Consider the following 17,257-nt stretch of genomic DNA (forward strand, 5'->3'; position numbering starts at 1 on the left):
ACTGATAATAACGTTGCATAAGCAAAATATTTAGAATTTTGTGTTAAAACACTTGTGGATAAATTTTGTATACCTGGATAATTCATATTTATAAGATCTCCTTTTTGATATTTTAATAATTGATGAATATCATCTTCTTTTGTTTCATTCATTAAAAATAAACGTGCTTATATGATGGAAGCCGTTTATTTATAATGATATACGTTTAATAAAAATTATATGAATAATTCTTCAAAAGATAATTTTTCAAAATCATTAGATTTTCAGTGTATAATTCATAAAATACAATGTGAAAGAGCTTTAAATTATTATTTATTATCATTATTTAAAACAGAATCTAAAAATAATTTCGAACAAATAACAACAAAATTAAATTCTATTATTCCTAAATCTTACTTAAAACCAATAAATCATACAGAACAAGAAAATTCAGGAGAAGATGATTATAATGAACTCAATCAATATTTAGAAGAAAATAATTTAACGATTCCTCAAAATAAATTCGAATTCTTTCAAATCTTTGAAGATAGTGTTTCCGATATAGATAACTTACGTAAAGAAATTTCACGATCACAATTTTCAAGCAATTTATTTACATCATTTGGAAAGTTGTTTGTTGATTTTGATGATATTGAAATCCAAAATCAGAAACTGAATGAAGAACTAGCGAAACTTAAATATGAAAAACTTAAAACACGAATAACTATGAATGATGAAGAACCTAAAACACCTCAACGACAAATTAATTTTGATTTTAGCACACCAAATATTTCAATTGATGAACGATTTCACGAATTAAAAGAAGAACTTCGTTGCATTAATGAACAAGGAAAAGAACTCATCACACAAAAATCAAATTTAGAAAGAGAAATCTCGAAATTAATTAAAGGTGACAACATAAAACACGAAGAAACAGAACTTGAACGAGAAATTCAAGAAATATCAAGAGAAATTTCACATTTAAATACGAAATATACAATCTTGAAAATGGAAAATAAAAGATTGAACAATGAATTAAATAATAAAAAATAATATTAAAACTAAACATGTAAATGTCAATTGAATAAATAAGAATATAATCAATAAATACAAAAATAAAATTAGTTTTTTAATATCAATAAAATTTAAGTTGTTCATTACAATTCGTTTGTATATGTGTGATTAATCATTTTATATATATATATATATATTGTTGTTGTTTGTTTTGTTTTTGTTTTCTGCACAACAAAAATGTTATGTAAAATTAAATTCTCAACTATTGATACTAAATTATATTATTTATTATAATCAATGAACAACCATTCAATAATTCAACAGTTTGCCAAATCATCATTTATTTCAATAAAAATTGGGGTGTTTTATTGTGAATTTGAGTATCATTTTGATGATACTTATTCTTTAAAAGTTAAAATCAATAATAAAGAAATATCAATCAAAATTACTGTAATTCCAGGTCAAGAAGAATTTTCAGCACTCATTCCACTGCATGCAAGAAAAGCAAATGGCTTCATAATAATGTACTCAATAACTGAAATTTCTACTTTTCAAAGCATAGAAGACTATTATAACACCATAAAAAATATAAAAGGAACAACCAATATACCGCTTTTAATCTGTGGCAATCAGAGTGATCTTTCAGATCAAAGAAAAGTAAGTAAATCCGAAGGAGAAGAACTTGCGAAAAGGCTTGGTGCGGAATTTTTAGAAACATCAGCAAAAGACAACATAAACATAAAAGAAATGTTTGAAACAATTGTTCATCTTGTACTTCAAAATCCAGAAACAATTGTTGACAAAGAAGAGGAATCGAATACTCAAAGAAAACGCGAGAATAAAGAAATATGTTTTATTAATTAATATTGTAATAATAAATAAATTCTCAAAAATTTATCATTTAAATAATAAACTTTGTAAATATCAAAATATATAATTTTAAGATATAAATGTAATATCTATTTGAAAATAAATTATTTTATGTATTAAAAATTATGTATATTTAATAATATCGTATGAAAGTTTGTTAATATTGAAGAAGAACTTTTATTTAATATAAAGTTTGCTTAGTTAAATATATATATATATATATATATATATATATATATTTCTATTTTAAATATATTATTATATTTGATATTTATTATCAAATATGATTTCGAAATTCAAATTATTTTCAAATATTCTATTTGTTAAAATTATTTCAAAGTAAAAACATAAATATTTTTAAAATGAGTATCAAAACAAATATTTTCAACATTAATATCATCTTTTTTATTCTAGAAATATTTTAATTACTGTATATTAATGTTGTTTGATTAAGAACAAAATAATCTTGTGATGATATTTTTTTGAAGTTTTTCATTTGCTGAATCTTTTTATTTAATTAATTTCTTATGAATCATCATATCATTTTTGGAAAGTGCAGCATTCTCTAAAAAGAGTTGTAATATTCATGATTTATTTCATTAATTAGATGATATAAAATGAGTAAAATATAGGGTTATCTTTTTGATAATATTTGGGTTTATTGATTCATCTTCATTCACGCCTTTAATATTGAAATTTTATAAAATTTTTCTTAAATTTAAGATGAAATAAATATCTAAAGAAAGTGTTCAATACGTAGTAATATGGTATGCATTAATTTTCTTATTTTCCTTTAAATAATCTCCATATAATTGAAACTTATTTTATCGAAACATTTTGGAACAAATAATATATATGTGAATTTTGAAATACATGTAAAGCTCGGGAAATATATATATATAATGATTTTTATACTAGAAGGTAATTGCTGCCTATAATATAGAAGATTTTAACTTTTACAATTGCATCATATATGATTATTTGACATTTATTTATTCGTGATATTTCATTTAACACTATTTTTTATTGATATATTGAGCAAATTCGATAAATGGATTTTCTATGTTGACATTTGCCAAAGCAGATGTTTCAAAGAAATGAACATTTAGTCGTTTAGCAATGGAACTTCCTTCAAATTTAGAGACAACGCGTTGATCTTCAAGATCACATTTGTTCCCACATATAACAATTGGAACAATTTTTTCTTTTTTAGCCTCTATTATAGCATCGTAACAACTCTTTATATATTTAAAACTGAGATGGTCATCTATTGCATAACAAATGATGAAGCAGTCGTGACTCATTGCATATCTTACTAACATTCCATGAAATGGTTCAGATCCACTGATGTCGGTAATTTCAAAGTCAAAGCCTTTATTGTTAATTTCCATAAAACGATGATATTCGTCAGACATTACTGTAACATGAACATACGAAAAAATTCCATCCACAAAACGCCTTATAAGCGATGTTTTGCCAGAACCTGGATACCCCATAACAAGGACTTTGCAAGTTTCGTTGCTTTTCATTTAGTTATGGGTGTTATAAACAAATATTTATGAAAACGAAAATACTTTCCTATATTTCAGAAAAAGTACTTTGAAACTCACCTGCCTGAAAAAGTTTGTGTTTGTATCTTAAATGATCGGAAACTGCCAATCGCTTGGAAAATTGTTAACGTTTTGAAGGGGTCTTATTGTACAAGCAATGATGCAGGCCTTATAAAGAAATTGTATCACTTATTCGAAGTATGATTAGGGTTGGCAATGGGAGGAATTTGGACCCCAAATGGAGGGGGGAAAAAGCATAAGTGGGGATAACGTATTTTTAACGGTCTCTTTCATGAACAACAAAAGATTTTTTTTTTTTTTTAAAATGAACAACAATAATTTATTATAATATATTTTTATCAAAATTATGAAAGAAAATTCCTCGCTTCTTCTAAATGTTCTCCTATTCTTGTTCTTAAATCAGATTTAATTTTTTTCAATTTAAAAAACCCTCGTTCTGCTGATGCCTCTGTTGCTTGGATAGTTAGAAGAAGTGAGCAAATTCTTGAAAAAGGTTTCCAACCATTATCAGATTCAAGAAATTTGAAATATCTATGTGTTTCGAAATTTCTCTGTGGTTGTAATGGTAAATTATTAATATCTTCTGTAAACCAATAAATAAACTTTTCACGTACTAAATTAATATCCATTTCTTTATATTTAAACATTTCAGCAATATTAAGTGTTCTTTCTAGCAATGCTTCCATTGTAAATGAGTTTTCATTTATTTCTTCCATTACTAAAGTATGCATTTCTGGTAAATTATGTTTACTCTAAAAATTAAAACAGAAATTTTTTTTATTTTTCATTTCCGAAAATTTGAGACAACAATTCAATTCCGTTAAACTCCAAATTAGACTTAAACAACGACTGGTTATTGTTCTCTTCGTATTCCTTTATGTACAATGTCTTTATATTCGACACAACATAGCTATATAATATGAAAGCAATTTCATCAGATAAATTGTTGGAAGATACCAATCGTGGAACACTATTACAAAAAGGTGCTTTGATAGATGAAATATACTTTAAAACTTTCATCGAGTAGAGACCTTCCATTACTTTCTTTATAGTGATGACAATATGCCAATTTGTAAAATCATGATTTTCATAATATACTTCAGCAGGTGATTCATTAAAGATAATAAGGGCAAAGCTTTTCGTTGGATCAAATTCTTCTTGAAAATGAAGCTTACTACAATATAAAAACCTGAATAGTGCTGTGTCATAAAAGGGTATTGAAAAAGTTGGAGTGAGACCGTTAATGTCAGGCGGTTTCTGTAAAAAGTGACCAAGTTTTGATGTGAATTCGTTAAATGCCGTTGAAGATGATTTTTCTCCAAAAAGTTCAGTGGAAGAAGATGTTAAGCGAGTTAATGAGATAACATATTGCTTACGGCCTAAGTTGGCTTCGTAAACTTTTAGTTGCTCTATGGAATTTTCGTCAAGTGGAGTAATGTTATATTGATTTGATTGTGTAAAAAGACCAAAAGCAGAAAGAAGATAAAAAGTATCACGTTTCCGAGTATGGACTTCTACTGGTGTATATGGAATGAATGGATTATTTTCAGAAGGAGTAAGTGGTAATGGAGATGGCTCATCAACTTTACTTGGCATGCCTGGAATTGGGGAAAGATGGTATGCTGACATTGATAATTTGTTTCTACAAACGACAATTGCTCTCTCATCATCTATGAATTCACTTGAAACAATTGTAGAATTGAATTTGAAATAATCGCGTTGACGTGGAAGAATATCTTCAATGTCAGAAGCATTTAACTGGTAACGTAGAGGTGAAGCCACGAAGTTTGCAAGTTGATCACGAAGAAGTGAATTTTCGAGATTATGTAAATAATCATTGATTGAAACAATGCATTGTTCATCTTTACGAACTGTTTCAACATACGCCAGTATTTCGATTAGCGAAAGAGTTAAATATTTATGCATTTCGGAAGTTGATTTTTCAATAATTTTTGATATCACATTTGATGAAACAAATGATGGAAACATGTGTGATGCAAAGCCAAATAATAAAACAATCTCTGGATTATAGCGACGACCAAGTATTTCGCTAAAAATTTTCTTATAATTTTCTTTCTTTGTTAATAATGTAATATAAAGTAAATTATAACTACTTAATGAATGCTGTAATATCTTAGAGTAAATTAATTGGAACATTTCCACTTTTCCTTCAACCTCTAAATTTGGAACAGATAATAATTCGCATAAATTACAACATACCAAATCCATTCCATCTGAAGAGAAATTTAGATCTCCAATCGATCCAATAGCTGATATCAGATCACCAACAAGTGATAATACAAACTCAGGTCTCGAGTAAACTATGTGCGATAGAAAAACGATAATACTCGTAACGTGCTCCGGACGGTTTTTCAGTAATTCTTTGCGAATTGAATTAGCAAAAATTCCAATCCATTTAGAATCAGGAACAAGCTTTCCCTGGCCAAAAAGCTCAAAAAGTTCTTTGTAATATTCAGGAAGCATGTAATCAAAAGGGAAAACTGCATCACCAAAAGAATTAAGAAGAGGATCAACTGGAATAAGAAAGCGAAATAGTCCAATACGTATTGTTTGAAGAGAACGAATAATGCTAAGTAAACAATGGCAACGAACTTCTTTTGTAATTTCACGGGTTAACATTGTTTTAAGAAGTAATAAAACAAATTCTTTTGGAGCAGGCTTTTCTTTGCTCCAAACTCCTGATTCAGCAATTTTGTTGGTGTGCTTTCCTGTGAGAGTCGCAATTGCAAAAAGTGTTCCTACAAAATTTTCCCAATATTTATCAATAGGTTTTTCAGAAAGAAGCTTTAATGCGTCTGAGGTGTTAAGTCCTGAGCAAAGAAATATGTTCATTGAAAGTTCTAAAATCTTTTCTTTTCCATCAGCTGCAAATGATGCAAATTTTGGAAGAATTCTCATTAAAAAATCCCATGTTTGTGGTTCCAACGGAAATGGAGGCGTGTAAATAATATTTGAAAACATTTCTGATAACTCTGATACTTTTATTCTTTTACTTCCTGAAACTTCATTTAAAATAGAATGAATAACTTTTCGAAGATATTCATTTTGAGCAGCATCAGAGACGCCAAAACAGATCATTCCTGAAAACCACAATTTTATCGCATTGAATGTTTTCATAAGAAGGGCATCATTATTTCTCGAAATAGCTTCACCCCAAGCTTCGTAAATTTTTTCAAGATTTGGGATTGATGTCTTATTTGCAAATGAATGATTTGCCTCCTCTTTTTCCATTCGTGATAAAAATTTGCTTTCTGAAGGCCGATACATAAACGTTAACGAATCCGATTCCAGTTTAAAATGTTCTCCCTCCTTATTTCATTTGGATTCGCCTTAAATATCTCAGATCTCGTTTTTGGAGTTTGGAGTGGGAGGGAGTATACAACACGAAGAGTAGTTTCTCAAGCTGGAACATGGTTCCAACTTGTTCCAGAAGTTCATGTTTATAGTGATGAATTTTATAATGAATCTTTAGAAATGGTTATTAATGAAAACGTTCATTCAAACATTGTTTTTCACGATTTTGGACATAAAGGAAATCATTTAATGGGAACTGAATGGGAACATCGTTGGTATTATGCTCAAACTCGCCATCTTCTTACTATGGCCGATTTATATGAACGTTTTCCTAATAAGAAATGGTATATATGGGCGGATGATGATACATATTTATATCCAAACTCCATTTTAGATTTTTTATCTGCTTACAATTCATCAGATTTCTTAGTTTTTGGTGTTATTTATTGCACTTGGAACAATGTTGGTGATCTTATCAAGCCACATCGTTCATGTCATCCATTTGCACAAGGTGGCGCAGGTGTTTTTTTCTCACATAAAATGATGTCATCAGTAGGACCATATCTTCGTAATTGTAGTGAAATGTTTAATGATCCAAATTTTGCAGGTTCGATGCGACTTGCAGTTTGCATTGAGCGTTTTGTAGGTTACGAACATTGGAACATTGGCGATTATGCGCGTAATCTTTCTCCTCGTTTACATAGTGGCAATCCTCTTCTCGAAACAGAGAATGGCGTCAAAGAACCACTTTCATTTCATAGGATGCGCCATGTACTTTTGTATCAGATATGGAATGCGACAGAGTCAATTTGGGCTGATTCGGATGGAATTGATTGGAACATTGATTGGGATCATATTACAATGTCCAAATTCCATATAAATATTGGAAATAATAACAAGCCAATGATATTACATTGGGGATTTAGAATTCGTTTTGAACATACAAAAGATAAATATTTTTATGCGGTGACAAGACCTGAACCTGTTTTTGATTCGAATGATAGAAAAAGATTAAACCCAAAAAAGTTTAGACAGAGATTTGAGGGTAATATAACTTTGCAATTCGTTTGTAATGATGATTACGAAAAAGGAGAAATGGCATTCGAATCATATCTGTTCCCTAATGAAGAAGGTACTTCGTTCTACGTGAAATGTAATCAACCAAAAAGGTTCTATTATACAGGCGAAAGAAATAGGAAACCAAGAATAATCGAAAAGCCAGAAGATATGTCTAATTATGAATAAATATTTTTGTATTTATAAATAAATAATTGTTTCTTTTAATAAATTCAATCAAAACTTTTTACTTTATTTTTTAGCTAACGATAGATGAATATGTAAGAAAATAATTCAAACATTTCATACATTTTTTTAAAATATGTTAACTTAATTATGATTTAAAAGAAACACTTCGTATAAAGAAACAGAATGATTCATTTGATCTTACATGTTATTTAATGACTTCAAAGTTATGTCAAATCATGTAGTCTATGATCAAGTATTGTTTAGGCTGTTGATTTTTGTTGAATATACAAACAGGTGCCTGTTGAGATAATTGTTTCTTTAATTATAATTCAATTGATATGTTCTAACAATTATTCTATTGATTAGAATTAATATATATATATTGCATGCTCAGCATTGATTTGTAAAAAAATCTTTTACTTAGAATATTAAATTACAACAAAATGAAATAATAATAAACTGAAGTAATATATTCAAACTCAAAAAAAAAAAATAGAATAAAGATATAAAAATTAAAAATCCAATTCAAATTCATAACTTGATTAAGATCTATTTGTTGTATCAAATAAATTTTCAATCACTTCAAAATCATATAAAAAAAAAATAAAACAAATTTACATAAAAATACACCAAATAAATTGTTATAAATGAATTCCATTATTTGTTGTATTATCACCATAATTACATTTATGGAATTAATTTAAATAAAAAACGAAGTAACATAAAGTTTTATTGAATTTAGAATCCTTTATGTTGAATATTTAAAAAACTTTCATATGAGTTGTTATCCCCCATAAAAGTTGAATCATTTTTGTAACGTTGCGGTTTTGACAGTGAAATCAAAATTTAAAACCGTTTATTAGTCAATTGGCACCTGAAATGGTTTCAAACGGGCTAATTCTTGCACTCAGGGAAATATGTAATGGCCACTTCCAAGTACCAGAAATAGTCCGCTTATTAAGGTCAATTGAAGCAGATTTAGTTGCTTTAGAAATTCAATCTACATCACCAAAAGAAATTGCCCCGTACATACATAAGCTATATCAAATTAATAACTTAACAGTACACGGGTATCTAATTAAAATCATTACTGAATTAGAGTTACTTGCTCCAAATTCAATTATCGAAAAATATCGGTTTGATTTCTTAATTGCAGCATCACTAGATCAGAGGCCACCTGATCCACAACCTAAAGTCGATGAAGAAAAAAATGCTTCTTTTAAAATTATTGCAGTTCTATTAAGACTTAGAAAAAACTTGCCAAAATCGATTATAAAGGGACTTGTTTCCCTTTACCAAACCCCAAAGCATACATACAAGCCTTTAATATTGGCATTCTTTTATTCAGCATTTCTTGATTGTCCAAATTGTCTTGTTGATATTCCTGAAGTTCTTGAAATACTAACAGAGAACATGGCCAGCAATGGCGATAAATTAATGTCCTCACTTCTTGCATATGCAATTGAGAATTTTTATGGAATAATTTATCAAAAACATATTATCTCACATATCATTTCACCTTTTGGTACATTTACCGACAATTCCTCCAACACAGAAAATGCTATTGAACCCTTAGTTAGTCTTTTCCGAACTTGGCCAGGTTTGTTATTTGGATTTCAACAAGATTTGTTCTCTGATTTGCTTCAATATTTATCACATCAAACAGACTCTATTGCCAAGATATTTTCATCTCTTTTGAAGTTAGTTCCATATGATAATGTATTAGATGGTTATGTTGGTCTTCTTCTATATAATTTAACAAAACTCGGACTTATTCCACAACTCCAAAAATTTGGTAAGAATACATATGTATCAACTCTTCTAAATACACTTCTTCCTTATATTACACATGATACTAGTACATTAGATTTAATTTCCTTATCGAATCATGAATCGAAAATTCTAAAACAGAAAAATATTTCGATGGCATTTAGGCTTTCCCAATTTGCCAAAACAGAGAATGCTCCACCGCCCACAGTAATAGGCTTTGCATTGCAAGGCGATAATGACTTAACATGGGACTTCACTGCGGTTTATAAAATTTTAAACGTAATTTTACCGTTAAACCAAGTTGAAGCTAAAAGCAAATCAGCAAAAGATCTTTATACAAAGTTATTAGATTACTATTCAGGCCCATTCATTCTTAATAAGAATAGTAAGCCAACATCTGTTAAATGTAATTGTTTAGTAGCTTTAGTTAAACTTTTATTAACAGATCAAATGGGATTAGTCATACTTGAAAGTCATCCACTTTTTGTAAAGGCATTGACAGCGGCCGTTAAGGACTTTACGGTTTTAATGAAAGCGAATTGGGGTTTTTATCGGTGCGTTGTTGAAATGATGCGTTCACCTGTTGGTGCATCATTTTTACAAAAGAACAAAATAACAGAAATTCTTGATCAAGTTACACAAGAATGTACTGAGCCACAAATCGCTGAACAAATGTTAATGTATTTGGATATAACTGATACGACATCGATTGGAATTACAATGTTTAATAATTTGTTCCTTTCAAAAATACCCGAAATACACAAACTTACTTTAAAGGTAATTGATAAACTTAACGACACAAAAAAAGATTTCGGAACAAACATATTCCCGAACATTGTTATTCCTTTAATTAAATTCGGAAAAGAAAGTAACGAATTCATGGCACTTTTAACCGAAATATTCAGAAAAGATAAAAAGTGCATCGAAACCGCCGCGGCAGATCCTGAAGTACACAAAGTAATTAGGAAACAATCACATCAAGTTTATGCTTTGTTGTTCGGAACTGAGGTTGGCCTAAAGGTTGGCGACGTTCCACCTGAAATTAGTTGGTGGCTTGAAACTGGTAATATACAATATGTTAAATCATTTGACGAAGCTGTAGAAAATTCAATGCGATCTAAACCTGTAAAATTCCCTCCGCATTTGTTCGGACAACTTTCTAAGACAAAAGCTGGGCTTAAACAAATTGCTCCACATATCCAAAAATTGGTTGATCTTCTGACTTCAAAACAAATCGCCGAAAAAAGAGCGGCTTTGTATGCTATTGGTCATTTTGCATCAAATCGTCATGCAAGTAAGTACGTTGAAAAGTATAATATTCTTGACAAGATATTTTCTCTTGTCAAAAATTGTCATTCTTATGTTCTTCGAGGTTCAGCAATCACTTCCCTTTCACTGTTTTATCAAACCAGATATATTTCGGATACTTTTGAGAAAAATGGCTGGACTCGATATAAATTTGGTAATCATTCTGTAATTATTCCAACTGACATTACCAGTTTATATGAAGAGGCACCTGTTGTAGAACCAAAACTTCCATCAATTGGAGATCTTAAAGGAAATGAATCAATGGCACTTCTTATCAGAAAGATATCTAGCCCCATAACTCAGAAACAAGCACGAGCTGAGCTTCAGGAAGTATACAAGAACGAGCCACAGAAGCTTGCAAGCACTGAGCTCAGTAATTACGCCGCAAAGCTCATGAGGGACTTCATTGTCCAACCGGATAACCGCTTTTTCCTTGTGAGGATATTTGGTCGGGCGCCCCTAGTGAAGTTAACAGATGAAGTGAACAAAGCCGATGAAGCTAAAGCAGCATATATTCGGGCGAAAATGTTTTGTTTGGTGTCCACTTCTAATGACCTCCCATTGGCAATGGTCAAAATCCCAAGTTATTCAATTGATAAAATCATCAAAGATAAGATTTGCAAAGATTGTCCTGAACAATTTGTGAATGAAAGTGACTTTAAATCAGCTTTTGGAGTAGAGAAATCAGAATTTTATTCATTGTCAGATGAAGAAATCTCGGAAAAAAGAATAAAATTTTTGTCTTAATTTCGTTTTTTTTTTTTCGTGTTTTTTGTTTTATGGTTTATGCAAAAAAGATAATTTTATATGGGAAAATAAAGTCAAATGAAAGATATAAACATAATCATCTTTTGCTTCACATATTCAATTTAAAAATTTTTTGTCTTCAAAATTCAATTGGTGCACATTTATGGGTTGTAAATTTTCAATACAGCTTTCATAAAAAATCATATCGCACGAAGAGATGATTAAAATTTCAATTTCTTTATCTCCTTTTGTCATTCCTTGAAAAATTTCTTTTTTCTCTTTAAACTATTTCTTTAAGAGCAATAAAATGAAAATAAACCAAGAAATTGGTTTGTTATTTTGTAGAAGGCTTTACCGCTGAACGGGTCATTTTCTTTGCTTTTAATTTTAAGTGCGAAAGATTTTATGACGCACAATAATTGTGAAAAAGTTAACCTGACAAACGTTAGCCGATAGAAAAGTGAACCAAAAAATTGTCATAACAATGAATCCTGAGCAATACGCAGCTCGTCTTCCATTGTTTGTACCTTTTGATGAAACTCAAACAGGTGAGGTAATTGGAGTTGATCAATTGGCGAATCAACCAATAATGTTTCCAATTTCATACACACTTCTAGATGCTCTTCAATCAATGAAGATCAAAGATGGATCTCTAAAATATATTGAATCAATTCTTGATGAAATCGCTAAATCTCCCAGCTATTTCTTCCCTTCAGTTCCTCTAATTTTTGAAAGAAATGGATTATCTGCATTTACACCAGATGATAATCAAGAATATTTATTAAACTGGAAGAGTGTTATCTTACAATATCATAAGTCTATCCTTAATTCTATAGGTTGGGATGCCTTTTCTAGAGGAAAAAATAGAACTATGAGTACAAATCTTTCTGACGAATTCGAACAATATAAACCTGAGCCAACAACAGGATATAGGAGAACAGATCAAAGCGTTCGTACACCTCGTACTCCAGGAAGTATAACTATGAGACAACAAAACAAATTTATTGCATCTTTTGATACAAGAGGAGGTCCAAATCGCCCATCTCCGACCTTTAAGTCCATCCAATATGAAACAGCTCCTCAACTTGATCGTCAAGATACTACAATTCAAAGAGATTTCAGCCAACTGAATCTTGAAGTTAACTCGATATTTGACTTTCAAATGAACTGTAGTTTCGATTCTACATTATTCCGTGCCATTATACTTGCAATTAATGCGCGCGGATTTCTTGATCGACCACTTGGTTATCTTATTCAAAATGAGCTCAATGAACAATTCTCAAATGCGCAAATCCAATTTAGCAAGTCATATAACCCAACTGTTATCTTTGAAAATTATTATAATTTAATCATGAAATCAATCATGTCACCAGAAGAAGAAGCCGAAATCATTGGCCTTATTACAAAAGATAACATCTCAGAAGTATTACGAAGAATAGATTCATTATTCCCATTTGATGGTGTTCCACATTCAATTTCATTTATTGAGTCAATTGTTGCTCCACTTTGTTACCACGAAAACCCAATGATTGCCTCTAAAGCTGCAAGCCATTATATGACTATCATTAATGGTCATGGATGGAAAATCTCTAAAACTGAAGTCATCACAGCTGAAAACAAAATGAAGTTTGACACCAATCTCTTTGTCATAATATCAGCGCCCTCTGAACGAGGCAATGGGTTTACTGTTATAACTGGAAATCAATTGAAAGAATTCCAACCTCAATTATGTGGTTTTTATGACTATTGTTTTGCAAGAGTTGGTGAGTTTGGAGAGTATGAAATCGACAAGACAATTCCAGCTGGAAGATATATTGTATTAGCACCATCTGCAAGAAAAGAAGTAATTCATGAGTTACCAGCATTTGATCAAGATAGGCCCTTAAGGTTCAGTGAGTTAGAATCCAAGCTTCAAAAGTTAGTTGATGCAGGAACTACAGCAGTTCATATTTCAGGAGCAATTTCACGAAATAATTTGAGTGATTTGACGTCGGTTACCGATCACACTGTTTTTTCAAAGGACTGCGGCGGTTTATCAGAATTTAAAGCTTTTTGTGAGCATGCACGATCATTAGGTTTATGTGTTATGATTGATTTTTTACCATTAGTTAGTCTATTTAATTCATCACGAAAATATTCACCATATACTACATTAACTACTGATCAAAAGGGTCGTTTAATTACCTCTGATATTCCTAATAGTGATTTAATGTTACTTAATTATCGATCATTAAAGTTTTGGGAGTTATTATCGAATGAAATCATTGAATTAAGTGAAACGTGTAATATTTCTGGATTTTATTTAGGATCACTTGATCAATGGGATACAGTTTATCATCGTAATATGAAAGAATTAAATCGAATTGATCCAGATGGTAATACTCATTATCAAATTTCGAATATTATTGAAGGCACAATTTTATCGACTAATGAGAAATGTAATTTAAGTTATCGAAACATTGAATATTCTCCATTTTTAATGAACTTTATGAAGAAGTTATGGTCCAAGAAACCGAATTCATTTGTATGGATGAATTGTAATAGTGAAAATGAACCATTTGTCATTAAAAGTGGTATCATTCCAACGAATTCTGAATTTATAGACATTATCGTTAATACAATTCGTAATTCTATTGATAATGAAAATGTAGATAATGTTGATGCAAGTACAGAACTTAAGAAATTATATGAACGTAGGAATCAACGTAATCCAATTGGTTCATTACTTATAGCGCCATTTGAATCATTAACACAAAAACCATTTACTAATGTACGTTCTGATGGGTTATCAATGTTAATTAACACGTTATTCTTTTTATCAGATGTTCCATTAATTAGTGGTTGTTTAGACACATCAATGTATGTATCTGATGCATATTCAACAATTAAAAATAATACACAAGTTTATAAATGGTATCCACAAACTAATACATTTACAAACATATTAATTAGTCGATCATCAGCTCGAACTAGAGCTGATTGGGCATTAGGAGGAGATATTCATATATTACCAGTATCATATGATTCACATCATATGCATGCGATATTAGCGATAGCACGAATTTGTAAAGATAAGAACAAATGTGCATTAATATGTACATCATTTTATAAGTATCCATTAATATATGAAGTTGGAGTATTAACTTTACCAATCTTTAAAGATTATGATGAAAATTCAGTTGTACAAGTTAAACCTTTACTTGATACTAATTCATCATCAACATATTATGCATTAAAAGAAGTCACTACTAATGAATCATCATTATTCTTAGACTTGAAACCATTTAATACTAATGTTTATGAAATTGTTATAATTCCTGCACCAATACCACCAAATGTTAAACGAATATTAATGGAAAATGTTTATACACGACTTGAGAATGCTATACAATATGATTCTAATACAGTTTTATCGAATAATAGTATCTTTCATGTTATATTAAACATGTTAGATAATGAACCAAGTGATAAAGAAATCATTGATTTTGTTAATAGTTTACCAACTACTGATAAAACTCATATCTTATTCCGTAAAGCTTTAGTTTATGCTACAAGAAGACAATTTTCTGATGGAAAAATTATTACTATTGAAGATGAAGATATCATTGAAAAACGTGAAAAGAAAGCATTAAATATTATCCATAAAATTGCAGATTCAAAGATTGAATATATACATAAATTTGGAATTAAAATCCTTAAGTCAAATAATTTCGGACCAATATTATTTGTCGCGCCCGAATTAGGACCATTTTCTAAAGTTGGAGGATTATCTACAATGGTATGGGAATTAGCTAAAGAATTAGTACAATTAGGATTAGATATTCATGTAATATCACCATATTATAATGTAAATCCTAAAGGAGAAACTGATTATCTAAAGAAATATGGAATAGAATATTTAACAACTATTGATGTATATGCACCAGATAAAATCCAAATTGGTATTCATTATGGTGTAGTCGATGGAGTTAAATGTTGGTTCTTACATCATTATTCATTCTTTGCTACACCTTATCAATCAGGTTCATGTCAATTTAGATTACAATTATTAGTATTAATGGCTAAAGCATCATTAGAATTATGTTGTCAAATGCATTTAATACCAGCAATTATTATATCAAATGATTGGTTCACTGGTTTAGTACCAGCTATAGGTAAATTACAATTCGGTGGTATCTTTAATGGTACAATATTCTTACATATATTCCATAACTTAGGTGTAGGTTATGCTGGTAAATTATGGCCTAATGATGGTAATACTGGTGCTTTATATTATATACATCAATTACCTGATGAAGTTATCGTCGATCCTTTCGATCATTCATTCGATCCTTCATTATGTGCATTAGTTAAATGTGATCAATGGGCAACAGTATCGAAACGTTATAGAGATGAATTATTAGAATCGTCGCCTTATAATTACTTCTTACGAATGTTCCCGAAGCCTTTTGCTTATTCGAATGGTATTCGTGTAGAAGAAAGACTTGAAGCACTTAAGAAATTAGGTCTAAATCATGATGAAGCTAAAGCTAAAGTACAAGAAAAATATTTCGGTAAGGCTGATCCTTCGAAATGTTTATTTGTATTCGTTGGAAGAATTGTAGAACAAAAAGGTGTTTATTTAATCATTGATTCTTTCGAAGAATTACATCGTCAATATAATGGTATGTTACAATTCATAGTAGGAGGTCAGGCTGCCCCTGACGATAGGTCGTATGGTTTACCTTGTACTCAAAGAATGTGGGATTTGAAACAAAGGTACCCCGATAACTTTTGGGCTGACCCATCTCAATTCTTTTCAGATGGTTTGTTAGCTTGCCAAGGAGCTGACTTCACTATGGTCCCATCGTTGTTCGAACCGTCGGGTATCGTTCAACAAGAAGCGTTCGCAAGCGGGTGCCCCGTAATAGCATTCAGAACCGGCGGTTTGGCCGATACGGTCTTCGAGTTCGATAGAGAGAAGTTAACGGGCAACGGTCTGGTGTTTTGGGATCATCACCACAAAGACTTCGTAATGGCAATGCAAAGAGCCGTCGATTTGTTTAAGGATAAGAAATTGTACCAGAAGTTGAGAGAAAACGCATTCAAGAGCGTGCTGTCAACAACAACAGTGGCAACTGCTTGGAGCAGAGAGTTCGCAAGGCTCCTTACAAAGTTGTTCGAAAGAAAGGAACCAAAGAAGGACAAAGAGTGAAGTAAATGACTTCTGATGATTTATGTGTAATGACTTCAAAATGTGAAATGTGTTTTGTGGAAATGATATCGAATTTCTCTGCAGAATTTGAAGATCAAAAATAATTTATATGTAAATAAAAATTTCAAATTTTGTGTTTTCATTTGTTATGTATAATTTAATGAGAAAATTAAATAAATTATGAAAATTGATTATGCATAAATCCAAACTTTTTACTTGGAATGGGAAATCATCTCTCTGTAAA

The 17,257-nt window shown here is 30.2% G+C and overlaps 4 protein-coding genes across 4 annotated transcripts; 2 read left to right on the forward strand and 2 right to left on the reverse strand.

The window, feature by feature from the left end:
• Positions 1–2,879: 2,879 nt before the first annotated feature.
• GO595_004946 (ras-like protein 3) lies at positions 2,880–3,392 on the reverse strand (the record flags this gene model as incomplete). Its single annotated transcript, XM_067918134.1, has 1 exon — positions 2,880–3,392. The coding sequence occupies one exon, from the start codon at positions 3,390–3,392 to the stop codon at positions 2,880–2,882; it is 513 nt and encodes a 170-aa protein (XP_067774964.1).
• Positions 3,393–4,211: 819 nt separating this feature from the next.
• GO595_004947 (uncharacterized protein) lies at positions 4,212–6,353 on the reverse strand (the record flags this gene model as incomplete). Its single annotated transcript, XM_067918135.1, has 1 exon — positions 4,212–6,353. The coding sequence occupies one exon, from the start codon at positions 6,351–6,353 to the stop codon at positions 4,212–4,214; it is 2,142 nt and encodes a 713-aa protein (XP_067774965.1).
• Positions 6,354–6,752: 399 nt separating this feature from the next.
• GO595_004948 (uncharacterized protein) lies at positions 6,753–7,994 on the forward strand (the record flags this gene model as incomplete). Its single annotated transcript, XM_067918136.1, has 1 exon — positions 6,753–7,994. The coding sequence occupies one exon, from the start codon at positions 6,753–6,755 to the stop codon at positions 7,992–7,994; it is 1,242 nt and encodes a 413-aa protein (XP_067774966.1).
• An 879-nt stretch (positions 7,995–8,873) lies between these two features.
• GO595_004949 (alpha amylase domain-containing protein) lies at positions 8,874–17,013 on the forward strand (the record flags this gene model as incomplete). The annotated part of the gene is made up of 2 exons (XM_067918137.1): positions 8,874–11,700; positions 12,269–17,013. The coding sequence occupies 2 exons, from the start codon at positions 8,874–8,876 to the stop codon at positions 17,011–17,013; spliced, it is 7,572 nt and encodes a 2,523-aa protein (XP_067774967.1).
• Between the last annotated feature and the right edge of the window lie 244 nt (positions 17,014–17,257).

Source organism: Histomonas meleagridis, assembly GCF_020186115.1.
Source record: "Histomonas meleagridis strain 2922-C6/04-10x chromosome Unknown contig_30, whole genome shotgun sequence".
NCBI lineage: Eukaryota > Parabasalia > Tritrichomonadida > Dientamoebidae > Histomonas > Histomonas meleagridis.